The sequence below is a fragment of the Hypanus sabinus genome, chromosome 19 (genome assembly GCF_030144855.1).
Source record: "Hypanus sabinus isolate sHypSab1 chromosome 19, sHypSab1.hap1, whole genome shotgun sequence".
In the NCBI taxonomy this organism is placed as follows: Eukaryota; Metazoa; Chordata; class Chondrichthyes; order Myliobatiformes; family Dasyatidae; genus Hypanus; species Hypanus sabinus.
In genome coordinates, this window is record NC_082724.1 from 77,837,483 (window position 1) to 77,861,747 (window position 24,265).

At 41.5% G+C, this 24,265-nt stretch overlaps 1 protein-coding gene across 2 annotated transcripts in view; it reads right to left on the reverse strand.

Annotated features, from left to right (window-relative positions):
• Positions 1-24,265, reverse strand: part of slc38a3b (solute carrier family 38 member 3b) — a 281,143-nt gene that overhangs the window by 200,862 nt on the left and 56,016 nt on the right. Inside the window, exons 2-4 of one of the 2 annotated variants that reach the window (XM_059944828.1) lie at positions 23,225-23,303; positions 9,139-9,212; positions 3,815-3,907 (exon numbers count right to left, since the gene is read on the reverse strand). In XM_059944828.1, coding sequence (XP_059800811.1) covers positions 3,815-3,907; positions 9,139-9,212; positions 23,225-23,303 — 246 coding nt within the window. The remainder of the gene's footprint in view (positions 1-3,814; positions 3,908-9,138; positions 9,213-23,224; positions 23,304-24,265) is intronic. The other variant, XM_059944827.1, reaches the window with a different exon arrangement.

The following is a 24,265-nucleotide window of genomic DNA, read 5'->3' on the forward strand; positions in this document are numbered from 1 at the left end:
CGGACACTGTACTCAAACATTATGTTCCACATCATCCACTGAACCCTTCCTGTGATGCCTGTCCTTATGGTGTAGGTGCAGCCATATGACGTTCTGAGTGATGGAAGTGAACACCCCATAGCCTTTGCATTATGTTCCCTTACCGCTGAAGAGAAAAATTATGCACAGATTGACAGAGAGTCCTTGAGTCTGGGTCGTTGTGTAAAATGTTTCAACCATGGGAGAGAATTTACGCTCATTACTGATCATCAACTACCAGTGTCAATTTTAAATTCACAGAAGGGTGTTCCACTAACAGCAACAGCAGGAACACAGATGAGCTCTGTTTCTTGAAGGACACAGTTATAAGTTCGAATTCAAGGGGTTCACTAATCATGGAAATGATGATGGATTGGCCTGTTCACCCTTGGAAAAGGAAATAGAAAAATTTACTAAAGAGGACACTACTCTTGATACATTCTCACTAATGAAAACTGAAAATCTCCATGTTATGGATGAGCTGATTCAAAAGGAAATCAGAAAAGAACCCACACTGTCTCAGGTCTACATGGCCATTCACAATAGCTAGAAGGTGCAGTATGAATTCCAGTTCCCCCATTTTTAACCAGCCCGGGATGAACTTGACAATGGTTGCCTTATGTGGAAATTGAGAATTTATGTACCATCCAGTCTGAGAGCTGAAGCGTTGGAGGTGCCATATAGTCATCTAGGCATGTTCAAAATGAAAGCATTGGCTCAAAGCAGATTAAGCAGTTTTCCATGCACTGTTCAGGATGCTAACGTGTTTTCCAGGAGTTTTGGTACATATTGGTACCAATGACATAGGAAGGAAAAGCAAAAAGGTCCTGAAAAGAGATTTTAGAGAACTAGGTAGAAAGCTGAGAAGCAGGACCTGCAAGGTAGTAATTTCTGGATTGCTGCCTGTGCTACACGCCAGTGAGAGTAGAAACAGGATGATTTGGCAGATAATTGCTTGGAGAGAAGCTAGGGCAGGGAGCAGGGCTTCAGATTCTTGGGTCATTGAGATCTCTTCCATGGGATGTATGAACTGTTCAAAAGTGATTGGTTGCACCTGAACCCAAGGGGGACCAATATTCTCATGGTTTGTTAGAGCTGCTGGGGAGGGTTTAAACTAATTTGGCAGGAGGGTGGGAACCAGAGTGATAGGACTCAAGTTAGGACAGAACGTAATGAAGTGAAGATAGCATGCAGTCAGACTGTCAGGAAGGGCAGGTAGGTGATGGGACATAGTCCCAGCCAACAGGGTGAGCATCAGTACATTAGGGATGCAGAATCAAAAAGGGTAGCAAATATGGTACTCAGAAGTGTTGTATCTCAATGTGTGGAGTACAAGAAATAAGGTGGATGATCTTGTTGCACTATTACAGATTGCTAGGTATATTTTGGCCATCAGTGAATCGTGGTTAAAGGATGATTGTAGTTAGGAGCTGAATGTCCAAGGTTACACGTTGTATCGGAGGGATAGGAAAGTATTCAGAAGGAGGCGTGGCTCTACTGGTAAAGAATGGCATCAAATCAGTAGAAAGATGTGACATAGGATAGAAAGATCTTGAACCCTTGTTGGTTAAGTTTAGAAACTGCAAGCATAAAAGGACCTTGATGGCAGTTATATACAGGCCTCCTGACAATGGCTGGGAGGTGGACCACAGATTATAACAGGAAATAGAAAAGGTGTGTCAAAAGGGCAATGTTATGGTCGTCAGGGGAGATTTTATCATGCAGGTCAATTGGGAGAATCAGGTTGGTAATGGATCTCAAGAGAGTGAGTTTGTCGAATGTCTAAGTGATTGCTTTTTAGAGCAGTTTGTCGTTGACCCCTCTACAGGTTCTGCTATACTGGATTAGGTGTTATGTAATGAACCAGAGGCGATTAGAGAGCTGAGGGTAAAAGAACGCTTAGGAACTAGTTATCACAATATGATCGAGTTCAACTTGAAATTTGACAGGGAGAAAGTAAAGTCTGATGTAGTGGTATTTCAGTGGATTAAGGGAAATTACAGTGGTATGAGGAGATGGCTAAAGTTAATTGGAAGGAGATGCTGGCAGGGATGACAGCAGAGCAGAAATGGCATGCATTTCTGGGAAAAATGAGGAAGATGTGGGACGTGTGTAATACAAAAATGAAGAAGTACTCAAATGGCAAAATAGTACAACCGTGGCTGACAAGGGAAGTCAAAGCTAATGTAAAAACAAAAGAGAGGGCATAAAAACAAAGCAAAAATTAGTGGGAAGATAGAGATTGGGAAGTTTTTAAAAACCTACAGAGAGCAACTAAAAGAATAATTATAGAAAAGAGAAGATGAAATATGAAAGCAAGCTAGCAAATAATAGCAAAGTGGATAGTAAAAGCTTTTTCAAGTATGTAAAAAATAAAAGAGAGATGAGAGTGGATATAGGATCACTAGAAAATGAGGTAGGAGAAATAATAAAGGGGAACAAGGAGATGGCCCTTGAACTAAATGAATATTTTGCATCAGTCTTCACTGTGGAAGACACTAGCAATGTGCCAGATGTTGCAGTGTATGATGAAGGAAGAGAAGTTGGTGCAGTTACTACTATAAGGGAGAAGGTGCTCAAAAAGCTGAAAGACCTAAAAATACACTGGTCACCCGGACTGGATGAACTACACCCTAGGGTTCCGAAAGAGGTAGTGTTGGAGATTGTGGCAGACACTGGATTCTGTCAAATGTCACACCACGCTCTAAGAAAGGAGCAAGGCAGCAAAAAGGAAATTATAGACCAGTCACACACACAAAATGCTGGTGGAACACAGCAGGCCAGTCCATGATGGAAGGCAGAGCAGACTTGATGGGCTGAATGGCCTAATTCTGCTCCTATGTCTTATGTCTAAAGGATGCCAAATACAGTGCTTCTCCATACCTAGGAATGGCCTACTTTGCCCTAAAAGAGGATTCATGTGGATTTTGCCAGAATATTCATGGGCACAGATTTCTTGGTAGTAGTGGATGCAGCTGCAAAGTGGCCAGAAGTGTTCCCAATAACCTCCACTACAGCCTCTAGCTATCTTGCAGACAACCAGTAACCAAAGACCCATGGTCCTCTGAGGTACAGAATTTCATCCACTTCTGGTTTCGGTTCATACCACTGAAAAGATGATTTTTCTGAGGGTTACATTGTATTATCCTGCTTGGCTTTACAAATATTGGGATCCTCAGTGAATAATGAAACAATCGAAATATATTTGTTATAGTAGCACATATACAAAATGCTGGAGAACTCAGCAGGTCAGAAAACATCTATGGAAAGGAATAAAGAGTGGACATTTTGGTAGGTGAAGCCAGGTGAGGGGGAGTTTCGGTGGGTGGAAGAGGGGGGATGAAGTCAGAATGAAGAAGGAAACTGATAGGAGAGGAGAGTGGATCCTGATAAAGAGGACGATCCACCTACCTTTCCCCTCAGCTGGCTTTAACCGTCACCTTCTAACTTGTACTCCTTCCCCTCCCCCACCTTCTGATTCCGGTTTCTTCCCCTTTTCTTTTCATTCCCAATGAAGGGTCTCGGCCCAAAATATTGACTGTTCATTCATTTCCATTGATGCTGCCTGGCCTGCTGAGTTGCTCCATCATTTTGTGCGTGTTGCCTTGGGTTCCCGGCATCTACAGAATTTCTCATGTTTGCATTAGGTATAGTGCTGTCTGCAAGACACAGTGTCCCCCCACAGCTCTGGTCAGGCACATTCATCAACAGTACCTGTGCCAAAACCAGTGTTGTCAAAGGTAAATGCTTCATTTCAAGCCTGAAGAATTCTCAGGCCTTCAGTTTGACTTCTTACCTCCGATATTCTGCAAGGTGATCGCAATAGCAGCAGCTAATTTTCCTGTGGTTCCAAATGCCCTAAGACCAAGCTGCTCGTAAGCACGGATTCCTGGGTAGTGGAATAAAGGCTGATTTTAGTCACCAGACAAAAAGCCCAGATGGTGTTTGCACATATTTGGATATCCAAAAAGCACACCTGAAAACCAAAAGGCATTAACAACTAGTAACATGGAAAGGCAGCGATGAAGCTCAGGGCCTTATCAACAGGAGGCATGCTACCCACTTGAAAATAAGCAACCAACTAATATTAAAGATGGCATAAATATCAGATTCTGCAGAAAGTTGTGAATTCAGCCATCTCCATCGTGAGCACTAGCTTCCCCAGCATTGTGGACACCTTCAAAAGACGGTATCCATCATCCCCACTGCCCAGGACATGTCCTCTTCTCATTGCTACCATCATGGGGGAGATATGGAGCCTGAAGCCCAACACTCAACATTTCAGGGACAGCTCCTTCCCCTCTGCCATCAGATTCTGAATGGACAATGAACCCATGAACACTACCTCAATATATTTTTCCTCTCCTTTTGCACTACTTTATATATGTATACTTCTTATTGTAATTTATAGTTTCTATTATTATGTGTTGCAATGTACTGCTGCCACAAAGCAACAAGCTTCACAACATATTAAACCTGATTCTGAGACATGCAGTTACCTCAGACAGTGTAGGGCAAAGTAATGTGGTACGGTATCTGTGTGAGTGAAGGAGATACAGATGAGGGTGAGTACAAAGAATGGATAATCTGTCATGAGACTTTTACAAAAGCAATATCCTAGCTGAAAATCCAGAGCATAAATATTCTTGAAGTGTGTCATGTCGACCAGAATTTAAGCCAGGATCTGGAAGCGAACAGAATGTCTTTGCAGGGGACCCTCGCTCTGCTATTGTTTGCAAGTGGAGTCTCAGGGCTGGGTCCCAGTACCCAGTCTTAACTCAGACTTGTGGCAAAGCTGTGAGCTTCAGTTCAAGTTTTTTTTTTGTATTTTTGGGGTCAAATGATGGTGCACAGGATGAGTGAACTAAACTTTTATTTACTTTTAGAGTTATAGCCCGCAATAGGCCTTTCTGGCCTTCAAGCCATGCTGCCTAGCAACCACTGACAAGCCTAACCAAATGAAGGGACAATTTACAATGACTAAATAATCTACTAACCTGAACATCTTTGGACTGTGGGAAGAAACCAGAACACATGGAGGAAACCCTTGCATTCCAGGGGGAGGGTGTACAGACTCCTTAAAGAGGACACCAGGATTAAACTCCAATGTCCCACATTGCAATGTGTCATGCTAATCACTATGCCACCGTGGCCCCCCCAAAGATCAGTAGAAGGTTTAACTAACTAGTGGATGGTCAAAGGGAGGAATAATTCATGCATCTCTGTGGGTACTGACACTGGTGGAGTGATTCCATCACAGTCGCTTCCACCTCCAACTGCATTGCTTGATATTCAAAGAAATGAGGAAAAAAATTTTCTCAATCTGTGGTGCCAGTGTACACAAGTTAGTTGATTGTCAGCATGAAGATGATGGGCTAAAGGGTCTGTTTTGGTACTGTATGACTTTATGATTCTTATACAGTGGTGTCTGTGCTTCTGTTAAGTTCCATAGAACCAGATTTTGGGAGTGGAATGCAGTGTACTGTGTAGGTGGGCAGAAAGGTCTGCATGGATACGATGGGCCAAAGAGCCTGATTCTGTGCTACATGGTTCCATGTATTCTAGGAGAAAAATCTGTAATCCCTGAAGGACTGGTGGTTGTGTTTTCAGGGATAGGGAATGAATGGAGCACTGTCTTGCAAAAATCCCCTGGGTGTCGAAGAGCACAAATTTTCCATCTCTTCTCCTCCAACTGGACACACAGATATTTTCTGATATTGTTAGCAGATCTATAGTTTCCAACAGCAAGCAGGTGTTCAACCTGCTCAGAAAATAGCCTGGATCAGGCACCCACAACTTCTTTTATGCCATGACCCCTTACGATTGCCTGAGGGGGCGTGGACCCCAGGTGGGAAACCGCTGTCCTAGGATGATTATTGTTAAGATCATCAGAGCTCAGAGATCCATACACTTAGTTGCTACTCAAAGCTCCTTTAGCCTGCTCTGCACATTAGCCTGTGTGTTTATTAATGGAAAGGGCCTGGTCCAAATCCCAAAGTGCCCATCCTTATCCCAGACAAGTGAAATGGTTACTAACACTGAGCTCTTTAGCCAAGGTGATCAATCCATCATAAAAGAGACAAGAACCAGATGTACAACCTCCCAAGTCAGCTCTAACTTAGTTTACATTTTAATTTAAACTTTCAAACTTCCCTGCTCTTTCCCCATGTGCCTCAATTCCAGAAATCTGTCTGTCTCAGCCTAGAACAACCATTTGAGGCAGAGAACGCTGAAGACTTTCCACATTACAAATATACCCCAGCTCAGTCCTAAATCGCTTTATCCTGGACAATGCCCTCTAACTTTCTATAGCCCACACTATCAATTCCTCTCAGATCTTTTTGATTTTTAGTGAGGGGCAAGCCTGATGATTGGATTAGCCTTTTACATCCGTCAATTTTGTCTGTCATGTTCCTTTGATGCTGGTATCACAATATTGTCAATATGACTGAAGCATCAATCTCCTGTGTATGTGTTCAATTTTATCTTATCCATCATCACCACCACCAGTCTACTTGTCAGCAAGGACATATATAAAGAAGGGTGCCAGATAACAACACAGAACATAGAATGTAGAAATCTACAGCACATTGCAGGCCCTTCAGCCCACACCATCTAACCTACTCTAGAAACTGCCTGGAATTTCCCTAGCATATAGCCCCCTATTCTTCTAAGCTCCCTGCACCTACCTGAAAAACCCTATTGTATCCGCCTCTACTAGCATCGCTGGCAGTACATTCCACACACCCACCACTCTCTGTGTGGAGAAACTGGCCTCTGATGTCCCCCTATACCTACTTCCAATTGCTAACTATGCCCCCTCATGTTAGCAATTTCAACCCTGGGAAAAAGCCTCTGGCTATCCATACGATCAATCTCATCTCTATCAGGTCACCTCTCATCCTCCGTTGCTCCAAGGAGAAAAGGCCAAGTACACTTAACCTATTCTCATAAGGGATGCTCTCCAATTCAGACAACATCCTTGTAAATCTCCTCTGCACCCTTTCTGTAGCATCCACATCCTTCCTGTAGTGAGGTGACCAGAACTAAACACAGTGCTCCAAGTAGGGTCTAACTAAGGTCTTATATAATTGTAACATTACCTCACAGCTTTTGAACTCAGTCCCACGGTTGATGAAGGTTAATATACCATACACCTTCTTAACAGCATTGTCAATCTGCACAACAGCTTTGGCTGTCCTATGGACACCAGCCCCAAGGTCTCTCTGATTCTCCATGCAGCCAGCAGACTTACCATTAATATTATATTCTGTCTTCAAACTTGACCTATCAAAATGAACCACTTCATGCTTACCTGGGTTGAACTCCATCTGCCACTTCTCAGCCCAGTTCTGCATCATATCGATGTTCTGTTGTAACCTCTGACAATCCTCCAGACTATCCACAACACCCCCAACTTTTGTGTCATCAGTAAACTCACTAACCCACCCTTCTACTTCCTCATGCAGGTCACTTATAGAAATCACGAAGAGGAAGGGTCACAGAACAGATTCCTGCGGAACACCACTGGTCACCGACCGGCATGCAGAATACGACCCATCTACAACCACATTTGCCTACTGTAGGCAAGACAATTCTGGATCAACAAATTCTGGATCCCATGCCTCCTTACCTCCTGAAGGAGCCTTACATGGGGAACTTTATTAAATGCCTTACTGAAATCCATACACACTACATCCACTGCTCTACCTTCATCAATATGTTTTGCTATATACTCAAAGAATTCAATCAGCACTGTAATGTATGACCTGCCCTTAACAAAGCTATACCGACTAACCCTAACCTGATTATGCCACTCCAAATGTTCGTAAATCCTGCCTCTCAGGATCTTCTCCAACAACTTGCCGACTGCTGAAGTAAGTCTCACTGGTCTATAGTTTCCTGGTTTATCTCTATTCCCTTTCTTGAACAAGAGAACAACATTCGCAACCCTCCAATCCTCTGGTACTTCTCCTGTCTCTATTGATATTGCAAAGTCATCACCAGAGGCTCAGCAATCTTCTCCTTTGTTTCCCACCATAGCCTGGAGTATATCTCATCCATTTCTAGCAACTTATCTAACTTAATGCTTTTCAAAGCTCCAGCACATCCTCTTTCTTAAAATCTTTATACTCAAGCTTTTCAGTCCATGGCATGTCATTCCCACAATTGCCAAAGTCCTTTATCCTGGTGAATACTGAAGCAAGGTATTCAATAAGTACCTCCACCAACTTCATACACATGCTTTCACTATCACTCCTGATTGGTCCTATTTTAACACGGCTCATCCTCTAGCTCTTCACATATTGTAGAATGCCTTGGGTGTTTCCTTAATCCTGCTCGCCAAGACCTTCTCATCACCCCCTCTAGCTCTCCTAATTTCATTCCTAAGCTTCCTCCTGGCAACCTTGTAATTTTCTAGAGCTCTAACAGTACCTAGATTCTTGAGTCTTTTGTAAGCTTTTCTTTTCTTCTGAACCAGATTTTCTACTTCCTTTATGCACCAAGGTTCTTTTACCCTACTATCCTTCCCTGCCTCAATGGAACATACCTCTGCAGAACACCATGCAAATGGTTCCTTAACATTCGCCACATTTCTGACGTGCAGTTCCCCGAGAACACCTGCTGCAAATCAGTGCTCCCAAGTTTCTGCCTAATGGAGCCAGTAACATCATGAAAGATCCCAGCAATCCTCACAGACTGTTTGTCCCAGTCCCATCAGGGAAGAGGCTACTCAGTATCCACCCCAGGACCACCAGACTCAAAAACAGTTACTTTCTCAAAGCAGTAAGGCTGATCAACACCTAAGTCCACAACGACTCTCATCAGTCACATTATGTATAGCCTAGTGTCACTTTATGGAGATATAATCAATCTATTATATAAGCTATCTTACATATTTATATTTATTGTGTTTTTTAGTATTATTATTTTCTTTTCCGTGTTTTTTTTTTCAGTTGTATCAGATCTGGAGTAATGATTACTTTGTTCTCTTTACACTTGTGTTCAGGAAATGACATTAAACAATCATGAATCGTGAATCTCATGAGATTCTTCAATAAAATGAATGATCCCAAAGGGGAAAAGAAAAAGGATATGTGTTAATGTTGTTTCACTTACCAACCACTCCAGAAGCCTTTAGAAGCAGGTGAATGGAATAGGCCGAGAGCAGGGCTACAGCAGACAAAAGAAAGCTAAAAGAAAGCAGGATGAAAGGTAGACGATTAGCCTCAACATTTTCAATGAAAGTGATTATTAGAAAGTTTAAGCATTTGTGTCTAATTATTGACTCTTGAATTTAACAAATGCTTAAGACTTAAAATATTATGACAATTGACTGAAAAGTTGGTCAACAATAAGACTTCAGTATTTTACTTAGAATAGATTTTGAACTTCAAAAATCATAAAAATTATGGCTGGGGTGAGCAGTTTCTAGTTCCTTGGTGTCAACATCTCTAAGGATCTATCCTGGGCTCAATATATTGATGCAATTACAAAGAAGGCATGACAGTGGCTATATTTCATTAGGGGTTTGAGCAGACTTGGTACATCACTAAAGACACGCACAAGCTTCTACGGATGTATCATGGAGAGCATTCCAACTGGTCACACCACCGTCTGGTATGGAGGGGCCACTGCACAGAATCAGAAAAAACCGCAGAAAATTGTAAACTCAGCCAGCTTCATCATAGGCACTAGCCTCCTCAGCAGCAAGGACACCATCAAAATGCCCTGCCTCAAAAAGACAGCATCCATAATTAAGGACCTTCTCAAACAGGACATGCCCTCTTCTCCTTGCTATCATCAGAGAAGAGGTACAGAAGCTTGAAAACACACACTCAATATTTCAGGAACAGCTTCTACCATCAGATTTCTCACTGGACAGTGAACACAACCTCACAATTTTTCCTCTCATTTTACTTAATTTATATATATATTAATAAAATATAGGCTTATGTACAATTTTATTCATTGCACTTTACTGCAAAAACAGCTATCGTTACAAGTGAGTGTGATGAAAAACCTGATTCTGATATGGCTCTGTATTGTAGACTCCGAGTGGGAAGGGGGCAGAGAGAGGGGCGTCATGGTGTGGAAAGGGAAAAGAGAGAGGGGAGGGAGCAGGAAACACCAGAGAGACAAGGATCAATAAACCAATTGTCTGGAATAAAAATGGTCTTGCCTGGTGTCTCAGGGCTGGGTATGTCTGCACCTGCGCCCACAACACCCGCTGCCTTGGCACTCCTCTGCCAACTGTCCCACACCCCTCCCGCAAATTTCACAACATATGCCAGTGATATTAAACCTGATTCTAACTCATAGACCTACAGCAGTTCAACACAGGTACAGGCCAGTCAGTCCACAATTGTGCTTCACTAATTAAATTAGTATTAACTAAACTAACCCCTTCTGCCAACACAATGTCCTTATCGCTCCATCTCTATCTAAATCCTCTTAAACACCTCCTTGTATTTGCCTCCACAACATCTACTGGCTGTGCGCTCTCGGCACCCACTATTCTGTGTAAAAATCTTGCCACACACAAGTCCATTGAACTCACCTTAGATGCATTCTCCAAAGGCATTAAAGAAGTTCCATTTGCTATTGTCCTACCACTCAATATATTTGAACTATATCCCTAACACTGATCTGGGAGAAGATTACAGAGCAGCTCATGAGGCTCAATGAAGATGAGATGATTAATGGTTTGCAGGTACCTGCCTGGAATGTAGTCAGTTGCATGACCATGCTGCAGAGCACCAAGTCAATGCCTTCCCCTTTCTATTCCCTATTCTCGCCTCTTACCTCACCTGCCTACCATCTCCTCCAGTGCCCCTCTTTCTTCCCTTTCTCCCATGGTCTACTCTCCTCTCTCATCAGATTGCTTCTTCACAAGCCCTTTACCTTTCAAAGTCATCTGGCTTCAACTATCACCGTCTAGCTCACCTTCCTTCCCATCCCCATCTTTTTATTCTGGTGTCTTCCTCCTTCCTTTCCAGTCCTGACCCAAAACATTGACTGTTTGCTCATTTCCATAGATGCTGCCTGACCTGCTGAGCTCCTCCAGCATTTGTGAGTGTTGCTCTGGATTTCCAGCATCTGCAGAAACTCTAGTCTTTAAACAGAAACTCTGTTGTCTTTCCTGTAATTTATTGCCAGGTCACTTTCCTGAAAATTTCTGTCAATATTGGAGGTTGTCTGAGTAGCATGCTGTGTTTAGCCCCTGAAAAGGGTAGGGGTCTTAGAAGGGCTGAATGCTCTTTCAGCTTCTCCTTTACTCCCACGACCCACAGGAAGCAAGTCACTTACAATGCCATGCACCTCACTTGTCTGGAAATATCACAGGCCTGGAAATTTCCACAAGGCACCACCTTCCAGCCTTCACTGTATTAAATCAAAGTCAGGTAGTTCAACTGTGATTTCACTAAAATTATCTTTCAACTGGGGAAATAAATTCAACTCCCCCACATGTTCAGGGCACTTCTGCAATATTTTGATATTGGTTTATTATCATTACACATGTTCCAAGATATGGTGAAAAGCTTACTCTGTTCATACAGATCCAATCCTTACACAGTACACTGAGCAAGAATAAGGTAAAACAATAACTATGCAGATTAAGGAGTAAGCACTAACAAAAAAGTACAGTACAATTAAAGAATAAGGTGCAAGATCAAAACAAGGTAAATTGTGAAGCCAAGAGTCCACCTTGCCATACAAGATGTCCATTCAGGAATCTGGTAACAATGGGATAGACACATAGAAAACCTACAGCACAATACAGGCCCTTCAGCAGACAAAGCTGTGCCCAATATGTCCTTACCTTAGAACTACCTAGGCTTACCCATAGTCATCTATTTTTCTAAGCTCCATGTACCTATCCAGGAGTCTCTTAAAAGACCCCATTGTTTCCGCTCCACCACCATTGCCGGCAGCCCATTCCATGTACTCACCACTCTCTGAGTAAAAAACTTACCTCTGTACCTACTTCCAATCACCTTAAAACTATGCCCTCTCGTGCTAGCCATTTAAGCCCTAGGAAAAAGCCTCTGACTATCCACACAATCAATGCTTCTCATTATCTTTTACACCTCTATCAGGTCACCTCTCATCCTCCGTCGCTCCAAGGAGAAAAGGCCAAGTTCACTCAACTTATTCTCATAAGGCATGCTCCCCAATCCAAGCAACATCCTTGCAAATCTCCTCTGCACCCTTTCTATGGTTTCCACATCCTTTCTGTAGTGAGGCAACCAGAACTGAGCACAGTACTCCAAGTGAGGTCTGATCAGGGTCATATATAGCTGCAACATTACCTCTTAGTTCTTAAACTCAATCCCACGATTGATGAAGGCCAATGCACCGCATGCCTTCTTAACCACAGAGTCAACCTGCGTAGCAGCTTTGAACGTCCTATGGACTCGGACCTCAAGATCCCTCTGATCCTCCACACTGCCAAGAGTCTTACCATTAATAATACATATTTGACCTACCAAAATTAACCACCTCATTCTTATCTGGGTTGAACTCCATTTGCCACATCTCAGCCCAGTTTTGCATCCTATCAATGTCCCGCTGTAACCTGTGACAGCCCTCCACACTATCCACAACAACCCCAACCTTTGTGTCATAGATGCTGTCCTTGAGCTTTGAAGTACATGCTTTCAGGCTTTTGTATATTCTGCCCAATGGGAGAGGGAAGGAGAGGGAATAAATCAGTGGGTATTTATTCTAGTAGAGAGGACAGCCGTGAGAGCTGTTTTGGAGATCAGGCCCAGGATTTGCTTCCTAATCACAGCAATCACCCTGAGTGAGTATCACTTTCACTAGCAGGTTGAGCTGTTGGCGTTGGAATGCTCCCTGAATTAGAATCTCTGGCCACACATGCTTTGGTACATGTGGAATATACCTGCCATGCATTCCACAGATTGGAGAGATGGGAAAAAAGCTGCCCAACTGGACAAAACTGGTGAGACAGACAGATATTGTGTAATGGAAGCTGCACCAATTGGGCTTTATGCTGTCTATATCTCACTATTCTACACACTTTCCACCAGTAATTAGTTTGCTCTACACTGAGATTCAACCTGCACTTCTTACACAGCAATCCTTTCTAATTATCTTAAACAGGTGGGGTAACTTGTAAGTCAGTCCCAGCCTATCACTAACCAGAAGCTCTATTAAACCTTATTGAACAGAGCCATGGGATTATGTAGCATGGACAACAGCTCCTTTGACCCAACCAGTCCATGCTGACCAAGGTGCCTCATCCAATCCATGTGTCTGCCCAATCTGTTATCAACCACTTCCTCTGGCAGCTCATAGAACATAGAACAGTTCAGCACTAGAACAAGCTCAACAATTTTATATCAAACCAATTAAAGAACCAACTAAATAAATCCCTGCTGCATATACAAAGTCCACGTCCTTCCATTTCCTGCACATCCATGTGCCTATCTAAGAACTTCTTAATGTCCCTATTGTATCTGCCTCCACTACCGCCCCAAGTACTCATCTCTCTCTCTGAGTAATATATACCTCCCTTGAACTTACCCCTTTTTCATCTTAAATATATCCCCTCTGATATTACACATTTCAACCCTGGGAAAAAGAGATTGTCTGTCTGCTCTATCGTTGTCACACATAACCTTATAAACTTCTACCAGGTTTCCAGCACTCCAGAGAAAACAACTCAAGTTTATCCAACCTCTCCTTACAGCTCTTGCTCTCCAATCCAGGCAACTCCTCTGCACCGTCTCCAGAGCTTCCACACCCTACCCATAACGGGCGACCAGAAATGAATACAATATTCTAGATACGGCTTAACTGTTTTTTTCATATAAGGCTGCAACTTGAGTTCCTGACTCAAACTCATTCCCTCAAATAATAAAGGCAAGCATGTCTTATAATAATAATAACAACTTTATTTAGAGCGCTTTACATATAGATGACGTAGTTCATGAGATTTACAATGGAATAGAAGTGCAAACATGAAAATAAACTAAAAATAAAAAACATGAAAACAAAAGACAAAATATGTTAACTAAAAGCAAGTTTCAATAAATAGGTTTTCAGCTAGAGTTTAAAAGTGTCAACACTCCTCATAGTTTTAGGTATTGAATTCCAGTTGAGGAGCGTAGTTCAAAAAAGCTGATCCACCAGTTATTTTTTGAAGGAGATGGTTTAATTTTAAGACGCTGGTGGAAGAAAACCTGAGAGCTTGAGCAACATTATAAAACAAAGGCGATTCTGTGATGTACTCCAGTCCCAGACCATTAAGAGTTTTAAGAAAGGTAAGATGCATTTTTTTAAATCACTCTGTCAACCTATGTTGTCACTTTCAGAGAACAATGGACTTGAACCCCAATCATCCCCTCTGCCTATCATCACTGTTAAGCATCTTGCCGTTAATACTATATTGTCCCTTTCTATTTGGTCCAGCAAAGTGAAGCATTACATATTTGGTTGTGTTAAACTGCATCTGCCATTTTAACATTCTGTGTCCTTTGGCAGTCTTCTGCACTATCCATGATGCCAACATCTGTAAACTTACTAATGAACATGCATCTATGCTTTAATTCAGCTGACGAGGACCTTTTCTATTCATATACGTGATAGATATGATTCACTCTAGATCCCTTGCATCTTAATCTCCTAGATACCACCCTTTATGTAAAAACATTGCCCCTCAGGTTCATATTAAACCTTTCCCCTCTCACCAGCCCTGGGAAAGAGGATCAGAAATGCATTCATCCTGCCTGTGCTCCTCATGAAGTGCTCAAATTAGGTGAAAAAAACTGAGAAATGTGGTGCTGGCAGAAATAATTTTCAGCCCCTCTTGAAACCATGAGATATGATTTAAGCTACCCACTTCTTTCTTGTTTATGAAACCAAACTGGAAGATGATTTGTCTTCCTCTGTGTATGCATACTATGTGAAGGAATGGCCCAATTAGGTGTACACTCCATTCAAAGCCCTGAAAATGGGCCTGCTGTAGATAGTGAAATGTTATTACAGCTCAGGACATTGGGGTTCAATTCTGTAAAGGAGTTTTTACTCCCTCAGTGGAAATGCATGGGCTTTTCTAGGCTTGGATTGTTTAACCTATGTTATTGATATCCACTGTAAATGTCCAAAGATTTATCTTCATAATTTCTGGAATGCTGGTTTCATTCTGGTAATTCTGCATAAACCCAAGTTCAGCCCTAAATTCACAACCTTCCTCTAAAGAGACCTGTCTGGGAAATATCAAGCTAATGGGGAGAGTGTCCTCAATGCTGAAGTACATCCTGGGCAAATTTAATCTGCCAAGGGATACAAAACAGATCAAGTAAACAGTCAATTATACAACCCCCTAGACCAAGGGTGGTGAAGCTTTTTTGAGAGTGTGTGCTCAAATAGGCAATAATTGAAAAAATCCTCGTGTGCCATGTTGATTTTGAGAGGATCTGTCCAGGGTCCAGCATGCAAGTGACATTACAATGAAAACACAACACCTCTACTTCTTTAGGAGTTTGCGGAGATTCAACATGACATCTAAAACTCCTTTTTTAAATCTTTTTATTAATTTTCAAACAGAACAGAAGAAGAAAAACAGCAAATACAGAGAGCTTGAGAGTACATAATTTATAAGGCTGGAATGAAAATAGAAACAATTAATAACACAGATGTAATAACCTCCCAAACTCATACTGTGTTACAAAAGTGGAAATCCCCTCCCCAAAAAAAAACAACAGCTAACCTAACCGACATGGGCTATTGTATCATATCAGGTATAAACAGTAGTGTCAATAATTCCACACCTCTATCCAAATAACTAAGGATGATGAGAAAAAGGTTTGGGAAAGGTCAGTTTAACTCATATGAAAATGTTGAATAAATGGTCTCCAGGTCTCCAGGTTTCTTCAAATTTGACCGAAAGGTCAAAAATGACACTTCTGATTTTTTCTAAACTCAACAACATATAGTTTGGGAAAACCACTGAAATGTAGTTGGGGGATTAATTTATTTCCAGTTCAGTAGAATAGATCTGCTAGCCGTTAGTGGGACAAATACAATCATCCGCCGGGCTGAGGGGGATAAAGAACTGTTATCCACCATTGGTAAACCGAAAATTACAGTAATAGGATGCGGTTGCAAATTAATACTCAGAACTGTTGAAATAGTACCGAAAATATCTTTCCAGTAGTTTTGCAAGCAAGGGCAAAACCAAAATATGTGGGTCAAAGAGGCTACTTCAGAGTTGCATCTATCACAGATTGGATTAACGTGAGAATAAAATCGAGCAAGTTTGTCCTTAGACATATGGGCCCTATGTACCACCTTGAATTGTATTAAGGCATGTTTGGCACATATAGAAGAGGAGTTAGTTAATTTTCTCCCATTGCTCTGTAGGTAAGGGACATTGAAGTTCTTTTTCCCATTCCTTCTTAATTTTATCTGACATACCTGGCTGTACTTTCATGATTATACTATAAATGACGGCTATTAAACCCTTCTGATAGGGATTTAAACCTAGAATTTTTTCTATAATGTCAATTGGGCATGAATTCAGAAAGGACTGTAACATATTATTCAAAACATTTCTAATTTGTAAATTTCTAAAAAAAAATGGGCTCTAGGCAAATTATATTTATTAGACATCTGTTCAAAGGACATGAAACAATGATCTGAAAATAAGTCACGAAAACATGTTATACCCCTCGTTTTCCATAGCACAAAGGCTTGGTCCATAAGAGAAGGCTGAAAAAGAAAGTTAGATATAATAGGGCCTGATAAGATGAACTTATTCAAACCAAAAAATTTACGGAATTGAAACCATATTCGTAATGTATATTTAACTATAGGGTTAGTCATTTGTTTATTCAGTTTAGAGAGGACAAAGGGAAGCGAAGACCTTAAGATCGAGAACAATGAGATAGAGAACCTTGTACAGATTTACACTCCAAATTTACCCATTGTGGGCTTTGTATTGCCACCGAGTCCTGTGTCCAAAATATTAACTATTGGATATTAACTGCCCCATAATAAAGTCTTAGGTTCGGCAAAGCCAAACCACCTTCCTTCTTAGATTTCTGTAAATATTTTTTACTTAATCTAGGATTTTTATTCTGCCATACGTACAAAGATATTTTAGAGTCAATGATATCAAAGAAGGATTTAGGAATAAAAATTGGTAATGCTTGAAATAAGTATAAAAATTTAGGTAAAACTATCATCTTAATAGCATTGATTCGACCAACCAATGACAAAGACAATGAGGACCATCTAGTAACGAGTTGCTTAATCTGGTCAATTAAAGGTAAAAAATTAACTTTAAGTAAATCCTTATATTTCTTGGTAATTTTAATACTCAAATAGGTAAAGTTATCTGTAATGACTTTAAATAGTAGATGTTTATAAATTGAAATTTGCGTATTTAGTGGGAATAATTCACTCTTGTTTATAGCCAGAAAAGCTACTAAACTGAGCGACAGGAATAGATCTCTCAGGGTCAGAGATATAAACATCGAAAACGCTGACAAACTTCGATAGATGTGAGGTGGAGAGTACATTGACTGGTATAGAAACACCAATGCCCTTGAACGGAAAAGCCTCCAAAATTAGTGAATACAGGCCAGTCCATCACAGTCCATCAAAGCTCTTCTAGGACAACTAATGTGCAAAAGAGGATGGCATGGTAGTGCAGTGGCTAGCACAATACTTTACAGTACCAGCAATCCATGTTCAATTGCCTCTGCTCTCTGTAAGGAATTTGTATGTTCTCCCTGTGACTGCCTGGCTTTCCCAGGTACTTTGGGCTGGAAGGTTTACAGGTTGTTGTAAATTGTCCCATGATTAGGCTAGGGTTGCTGTGTGACATGGCTCAAAGGCTTGAAAAGCCTGTTCCATACTGAATCTCAATAAATACAGTATAAATTGTTGAGGAACAGCAGAACAGAGAAACCTTTGCCCCAGATCACTAAGTCATATAGCATGGAATAGCCCCTCTTGTCCACAATTTCACACTGACCATCAAGTACTATAAGCACAAGAGATTCTAGAGACACTGGAAATCCAGAGCAGCACAAACAAAATGCTGGAGAAACTCAGCATCTATAGAGGGAACTAAAGGGTAGACATATCAAGCTGAGACTAGAGTAGCTTCTATCCTGTTGAAGGATCCACCACTACTTGGTCCAAAACGTCGACTGTTTACTCCACTCCACTAACGCTGCCTGACTGCTGAGTTCCTCTAGCGTTGACCATCGTATTTATTCACACTATTCCCACCATGTCCCTCAGCTTGTCTCTGATTCTGCTACACACGGGACAATTCAGCTGCGTTCCTATGGGATGAGGGAGAAGAGGTGGAGCACCCCGTAAGAGCCAGTCTGTTACACAGGGGACATACAACTTACATTCAGACAGCACTCGAATTCAGCACCACAGCTGTGACACCAGCCTGTCTGCCAAAAGAGGCTCCATTGACCAAAGTTCTGTTCTCACGGTAAAGACAAAACAACAGTGGAAGAACATAATTCGTAATGGTTTCGGACATCAGCACCTTCCAGGAGCTGGTACTGTTAATTTGTATTTATTTAGTGATATAGCATAGGACAGGCCCTTCCAGTCCAACAAGACACACTGCCCTGCAACCCACCAATTTAACCCCAGCCTAACCATGGGATAATTTACAATGACCAATTAACTGGTACTTCTTTGGACTGTGGGAGGAAACCAGAGCACCTGGAGGAAACTCACACACATGAAGGAAGAGCATACATACTTTCCTAAAGAGGGCACTGGAATTGAGCTCCAAACTCCAATGCTCTAAGCTGTAATAGCATCATATTATGCTATGGGGGGAGAGGAGGGGTGGAGATAGGGGGAAGGGGGCGGTAGAGGAGTGGCGGGAGGGGGTGGCAGGAGAGGGGGGCAGGAGGTGGTAGAGGGAGCGTGAGAGGGGGGCCGGGAGAGAGGGTGGGAGAGAGAGGGCAGGAGAGAGGGAGAGTGGAAGAGAGACAGAGAAAGAGAGTGGGAGGGAAAGAGCTTAGAGAGCATGATGGAGAGAGACAGATATAAGGAATGAAGGAGAAAGAAAAAGAGAGAAAGAAAGGCATGGGAAGAGAGAGAAAGAGAGAGGTGGAGGTATCAGCGTCTGATAGGGCAACACCAATGTTCTTGAATGGAACAGCCTACGAAGTGCACTGGATACGGCCCAGTCCATCACGAGATACTCAACAATGCGTCATTAAAGTCACTTAGATCACATTTATTCCACCATTCTGAACAACTAAACCTCCTGGACATGTCTGCATGCTTTTATGCATTGAGTTGCTGCCACATGATTGGCTGATTTACATAAAGGTGAAACTAATAAAGTGGCCACTGAATATACATCTCCACTTCACAGCAATGCATTTCATGCAGAGACCCACAGTAGCTGATGTAATTATTTCTTACAACCAGATCCACATAAACCTAGTTTTTACTGTAATGTTAGGAAAAGTAACCTGCATTGTTGAAGTTCGGGCTTACTATATGGTAATGCATAAATATTCAACTCTCTTATCTATCAAATAGTACTAGAATTGGAAGCATAAGTCCTCTGGTCTAGTAAAGACAGTGGATTCCTGTTCCTAATAGTTAATAATGCAGGAATTCATCCGGTGTGCACACGTGGTCTTTTGACTGACTGTAAATGACAAAATCAGCACAGTGTAGATAATCAACTGCCTTCATACAATCCTTTTGAAGATTACATTCTCCAAGTCTTTAATTTCACTGTATATATATATATATATATATATTGCCATATACAATCCTGAGAATCATTTTCTTGAAGGCATACTCAGTAAATCCAACAACCATAACAGAATCAGGGAAAAGCTGCACCACTTAGGCATACAACCAGTGTGCAAAAGATAACAAACTGCAAATAGAAAAGGACAGAAATAATAATAATTATCTAAATAAATAAACATTGTGAACATGAGATGAATAGTCATTGAAAGTGAGTCGATAGGTTGTTGACAGGTGCAGCACAAGCCCGTGTGCTTAGCCTCCTGCTCTACTCATTTAAGCACAGCTCCAATGCCATATACTCAAATACACTGATGACACCCATGAAGGCGGAATCAATGGAGGTGACAAATCTCTTACTCAATGTCAGCAAGACCGAGGAGCTGATCATTGACTTTCGGAGCAGGAAGCCGGAGGCCCACGATCCAGTCCGCTTCAGGGGATCAGAGGTGGAGAGGGTCCCAGGTGTTATCTTTACAGTGGACCTATCCTGGCCCCAGTATGTAAGTGCAATTACAAAGAAAGCACAGCAGTGCCTCTACTTCCTTAGAAGCTTGCAAAAATTTGGCTGAAATCGAAAATCTAGTATGGAAACACCAATGCCCTTGAATGGAAAATTCTACAAAAAGTAGTGGATATAGCCAAGTCCATCATGGGTAGAGCCCTCGCCACCACTGAGTTCATCTGCATGGAGTGTTGTTGCACGAAAGCAACATCCATCATCAGGGACCTCCAACACCCAGGTCATGCTCTCTTCTCGCAACTGCCATTAGAAAGAAGGTACAGGAGCCTCAGGACTCACACCACCAGGTACAAGGAACAGTTACTACCCCTCAACAATCAGGCTCTTGAAACAAAGGAGATAAATTCACTCAACTTCACTTGCCCCGTCCTAGAAATATTCTCACAGCCTGTGAGTTCACTTTCAAGGACTCTTCATCTCATGTTCTCAACACTTATGGCTTAGTTATTATCATTATTTCTTTCTTTTTGTATTTACACAATTTGTTGTATTTTGCACACTGGTTGAATGCCCAAGTTGGCACGGTCTTTCATTGATTCTATTATGGTTATTATTCTATTATGGATTTTTTGAGTCTGCCAGCAAGAAAATGAATCTCAGGGTTGTATATGATGACATATATGTATTTTGATAATAAATTTAATTTGAACTTATTGAACTTTGAACTTCACTCAATTTCACTTGTGCCATCACTGATGTTTCATGCCAGGACTTCATCTTGATGAAAGGTTTTATTCCAAAGAAAAATCGACTGTTTAAGCCTTTCCATAGATGCTGCCTGACCTGCTGAATTCCTCCATCATATTGAGTTTTAGTAATAATGACCACAAAAGGTTGTAAAATTGTTGTAAAATCCATTTGGTTTACTGATATCCTTCCTGGGAGTACATTTGTCATTCTTGCCCTGTCTAGCCCAACTGTGATTCCAGCCCATTTAAAGGCAGTCTGCAATGGCTTGGCCTGGCAAGTCACTCAATTGTACCAGTGCAATACTTTCTGAAACAGAGAAGGATTGCAACTAGATAGACCACTGGTATTGACCTTGGCTCCAAATTTGGATATGCCAAAGTCATTCACATCCCAGTCAACCTTCCAAACCTCCCTGCATGAACACCCAAGGACTGGCATCAAAACTGAGAGAGCTATCCCACAGAGATGTCCACTCCAACAATATGTCCCAAAACAGTTAACCATCCATGAGGACAAGAACAGCAGGTGTTTGGAAGCACTACCACGTGCAGCCTTTCCTCTGTGTCATCCACCATCCTGATTTTGAAATCTATTACCAGTCTTTCATCATCACTGGATTTAGAGTCTGGAACTTCTTAGCAAACAACATTGCAGGAATACTTTCAATCTGGTATTGTGGCAGTTGAGGAAAATGGCTCATCACCACTTTGTCAAGGACAGACAAGGGGCAGGCAAAAATGCTGGCCTGCCAGCAGTGTCCAGATCCCAAAAAAAGGAATAAGGTTAAGAAAATAATAAATATTTTAGCTGTCCAATTTCTTCATTGAATGCAAATTGATTGGCCTAATCAATGCAAACTGAACTATTTCCATCAGGCCATCAGACTGATTAACTCACCCTGACTTGAGTGTATTTCTATGTTACATTGACTGTTTTATTTATTATAAATTATGATAAATATCTATAATTGCACATTTAGGTGGGGATGTAACGTTAAGATTTTTCTCCTCATGTATGTAAAGGATGTAAGAAATAAGGTCAATTCAATTCAGTTCAAATTTCTTACCCACATAGGGTGGCAGGGTAGTTAGCATAACAATTATTACAGCACCAGTCATCACCAGCTGGGGTCCAGCTCCCATCGACGCCCTGAAGCAGTTTGTACGTTTTCTCTGAAAAGTGTGGGCTTCCTTGGGGTGCTCCAGTTTCCTCCCACATTCCAAAGGTGCATGGTTAGGGTTAGTGAGTTGTGGGCATGCTACATTGGCATCAAAATGACACTTGCCGGCTGCCCCAGCAATCCTCTCTGACTTGATTTGATGCAAATTAATGTTTAATCTTTAAAAGATAACAATTCTCAACTTTAATGAGATCTAGCTATATGATATGGGATTAGAAACATGACAAATACAGGAGCAAACTTCCCTTCCCCGAAGAACATTAGTGAATCAATTACTGAAGAGATGCTAGAAATCTGATACAAAACATGAATCGCAAGGACAATCAGCAGGTCAGGCAGCCCTAATGAGGAGATCTTTAGTTTTTATTTAGAGATACAGCTCAATGACAGGCCCTTCTGCCAGTCAGCCCAATTGCACACATGTGACCAATTATCTGCTAACCCATACACCTTTGAAATGTGGGAGGAAACACGCGTGGTCACGGGGAGAACGTACAAGCCCTTTAGAGACAGCCCACATTGTCTGTGCTGAGCACTTTTCCAAATTAAACTAAACTTCTACCTGCATGCGATCCTTTTCACCACCACACATCCCCATCTCTGTATATTCTATCACCATCCTCTCTGTCTCCACCAATCCTGCACCAAGCATTCGGTGTAAAAAACAAGCTTCACACGTCTCCTTTAAACTTGCCCCTCTAATACTTGACACTTCTATCCTGGGAAAAATATTCTAAATGTCCACCTATCAATTCCTCCCATAATCTTATATACTTTAGTTAGGTCTCGGCTCAGCTTTTCTTACCGAGAGATGACAAAGTTTATCCAAACTCTCAATATAGTTAATACTCTCTCAGTATTCTGATAGACTTCTTGTGTATGATATCCAAAATTTCTTCTCTCTCTCTTCCTGTAATGGGGCGACCTGAACTATATGCAATACCCCAACTGTTATCTAACCAGTTTTATTTGGCTAGAGCTTGACATCTTATTCTTCTACTCAATGCCCCAACTGATGAAGGCAAGCTTACCATACCGTAGACACGAGATGTTGGAAATATTGAGCAAGGCACACAAAATGCCGGAGGAACTCAGCAGGTCCGGCAGAGTCTATGGAGGGAACAGTCAATGCTTCAGGCCAAGAATTTTCATCAACATGCCAAATGTCTTCTCTACCACTGTATCTACTTGAATGGGGGCAAGATCATGCTGGACACTATCTCTGACCAGTCATTAACTTGCGAGATAATAATTAACTCATGTGTGCCATTACACAGTGAAAATACATTTTAAACTCACTGACAGTAGTGAAGCAGGGAGCTTGAGATCTACTAAATATTAAACTAAATGATAACTGCACTAACTGTTGTCTCCTGGCAAGGAATGCCTGAACATATTTACGCCACATTTTATGATGCCCAGACCAGGCATGTGAATCATCTACTGCATTTGAAGGCGTTTATTTTCTCCATTCATTCACCACCTGTGGTCCCAGCCAATGGGACAGCTGATGCTGTACCACACCTCCACCCCACCCCCACCAGATCTATGCCAAGATTACAGTATCACTGCCTAAAAAAGGCCTGGGTATGAGCTACTTGTTCACCATGTGGGTTCAAGCAGCTGGCTTCAACAGTGCATATCCCGTCTAACAGCATTACTGGGATATATGTCTCTTGCAGAATCATAACCTTAAATTAGCATGCTGCCACTTATCCTATACACTGAAAGCCTGATGTACATGCACCTATCTATATCTATAAAATAAATAATAAGGTATATACCTTACTAATGTGATGGACACATGTTCTGAGTTTTCCAGTGGTCATAATCAACATAAAGTAAACAAGTGTATCCTGATGCAATTAGCATCTAATTATGGACCAACACCCAAAGGAGCAGATATGTTTGCCCCAATAAACTATGTGAGGGAACACTACATTTGACGAAAGGCAGCAAAACAAATTGCCATTATTATTTAAAATACATTTACATTAAAGTATTTAAGAAACCAACAATGACAGCAGCTCTCTTCATTTGCTAATATGGATGTAATAACAAACACCATTTAA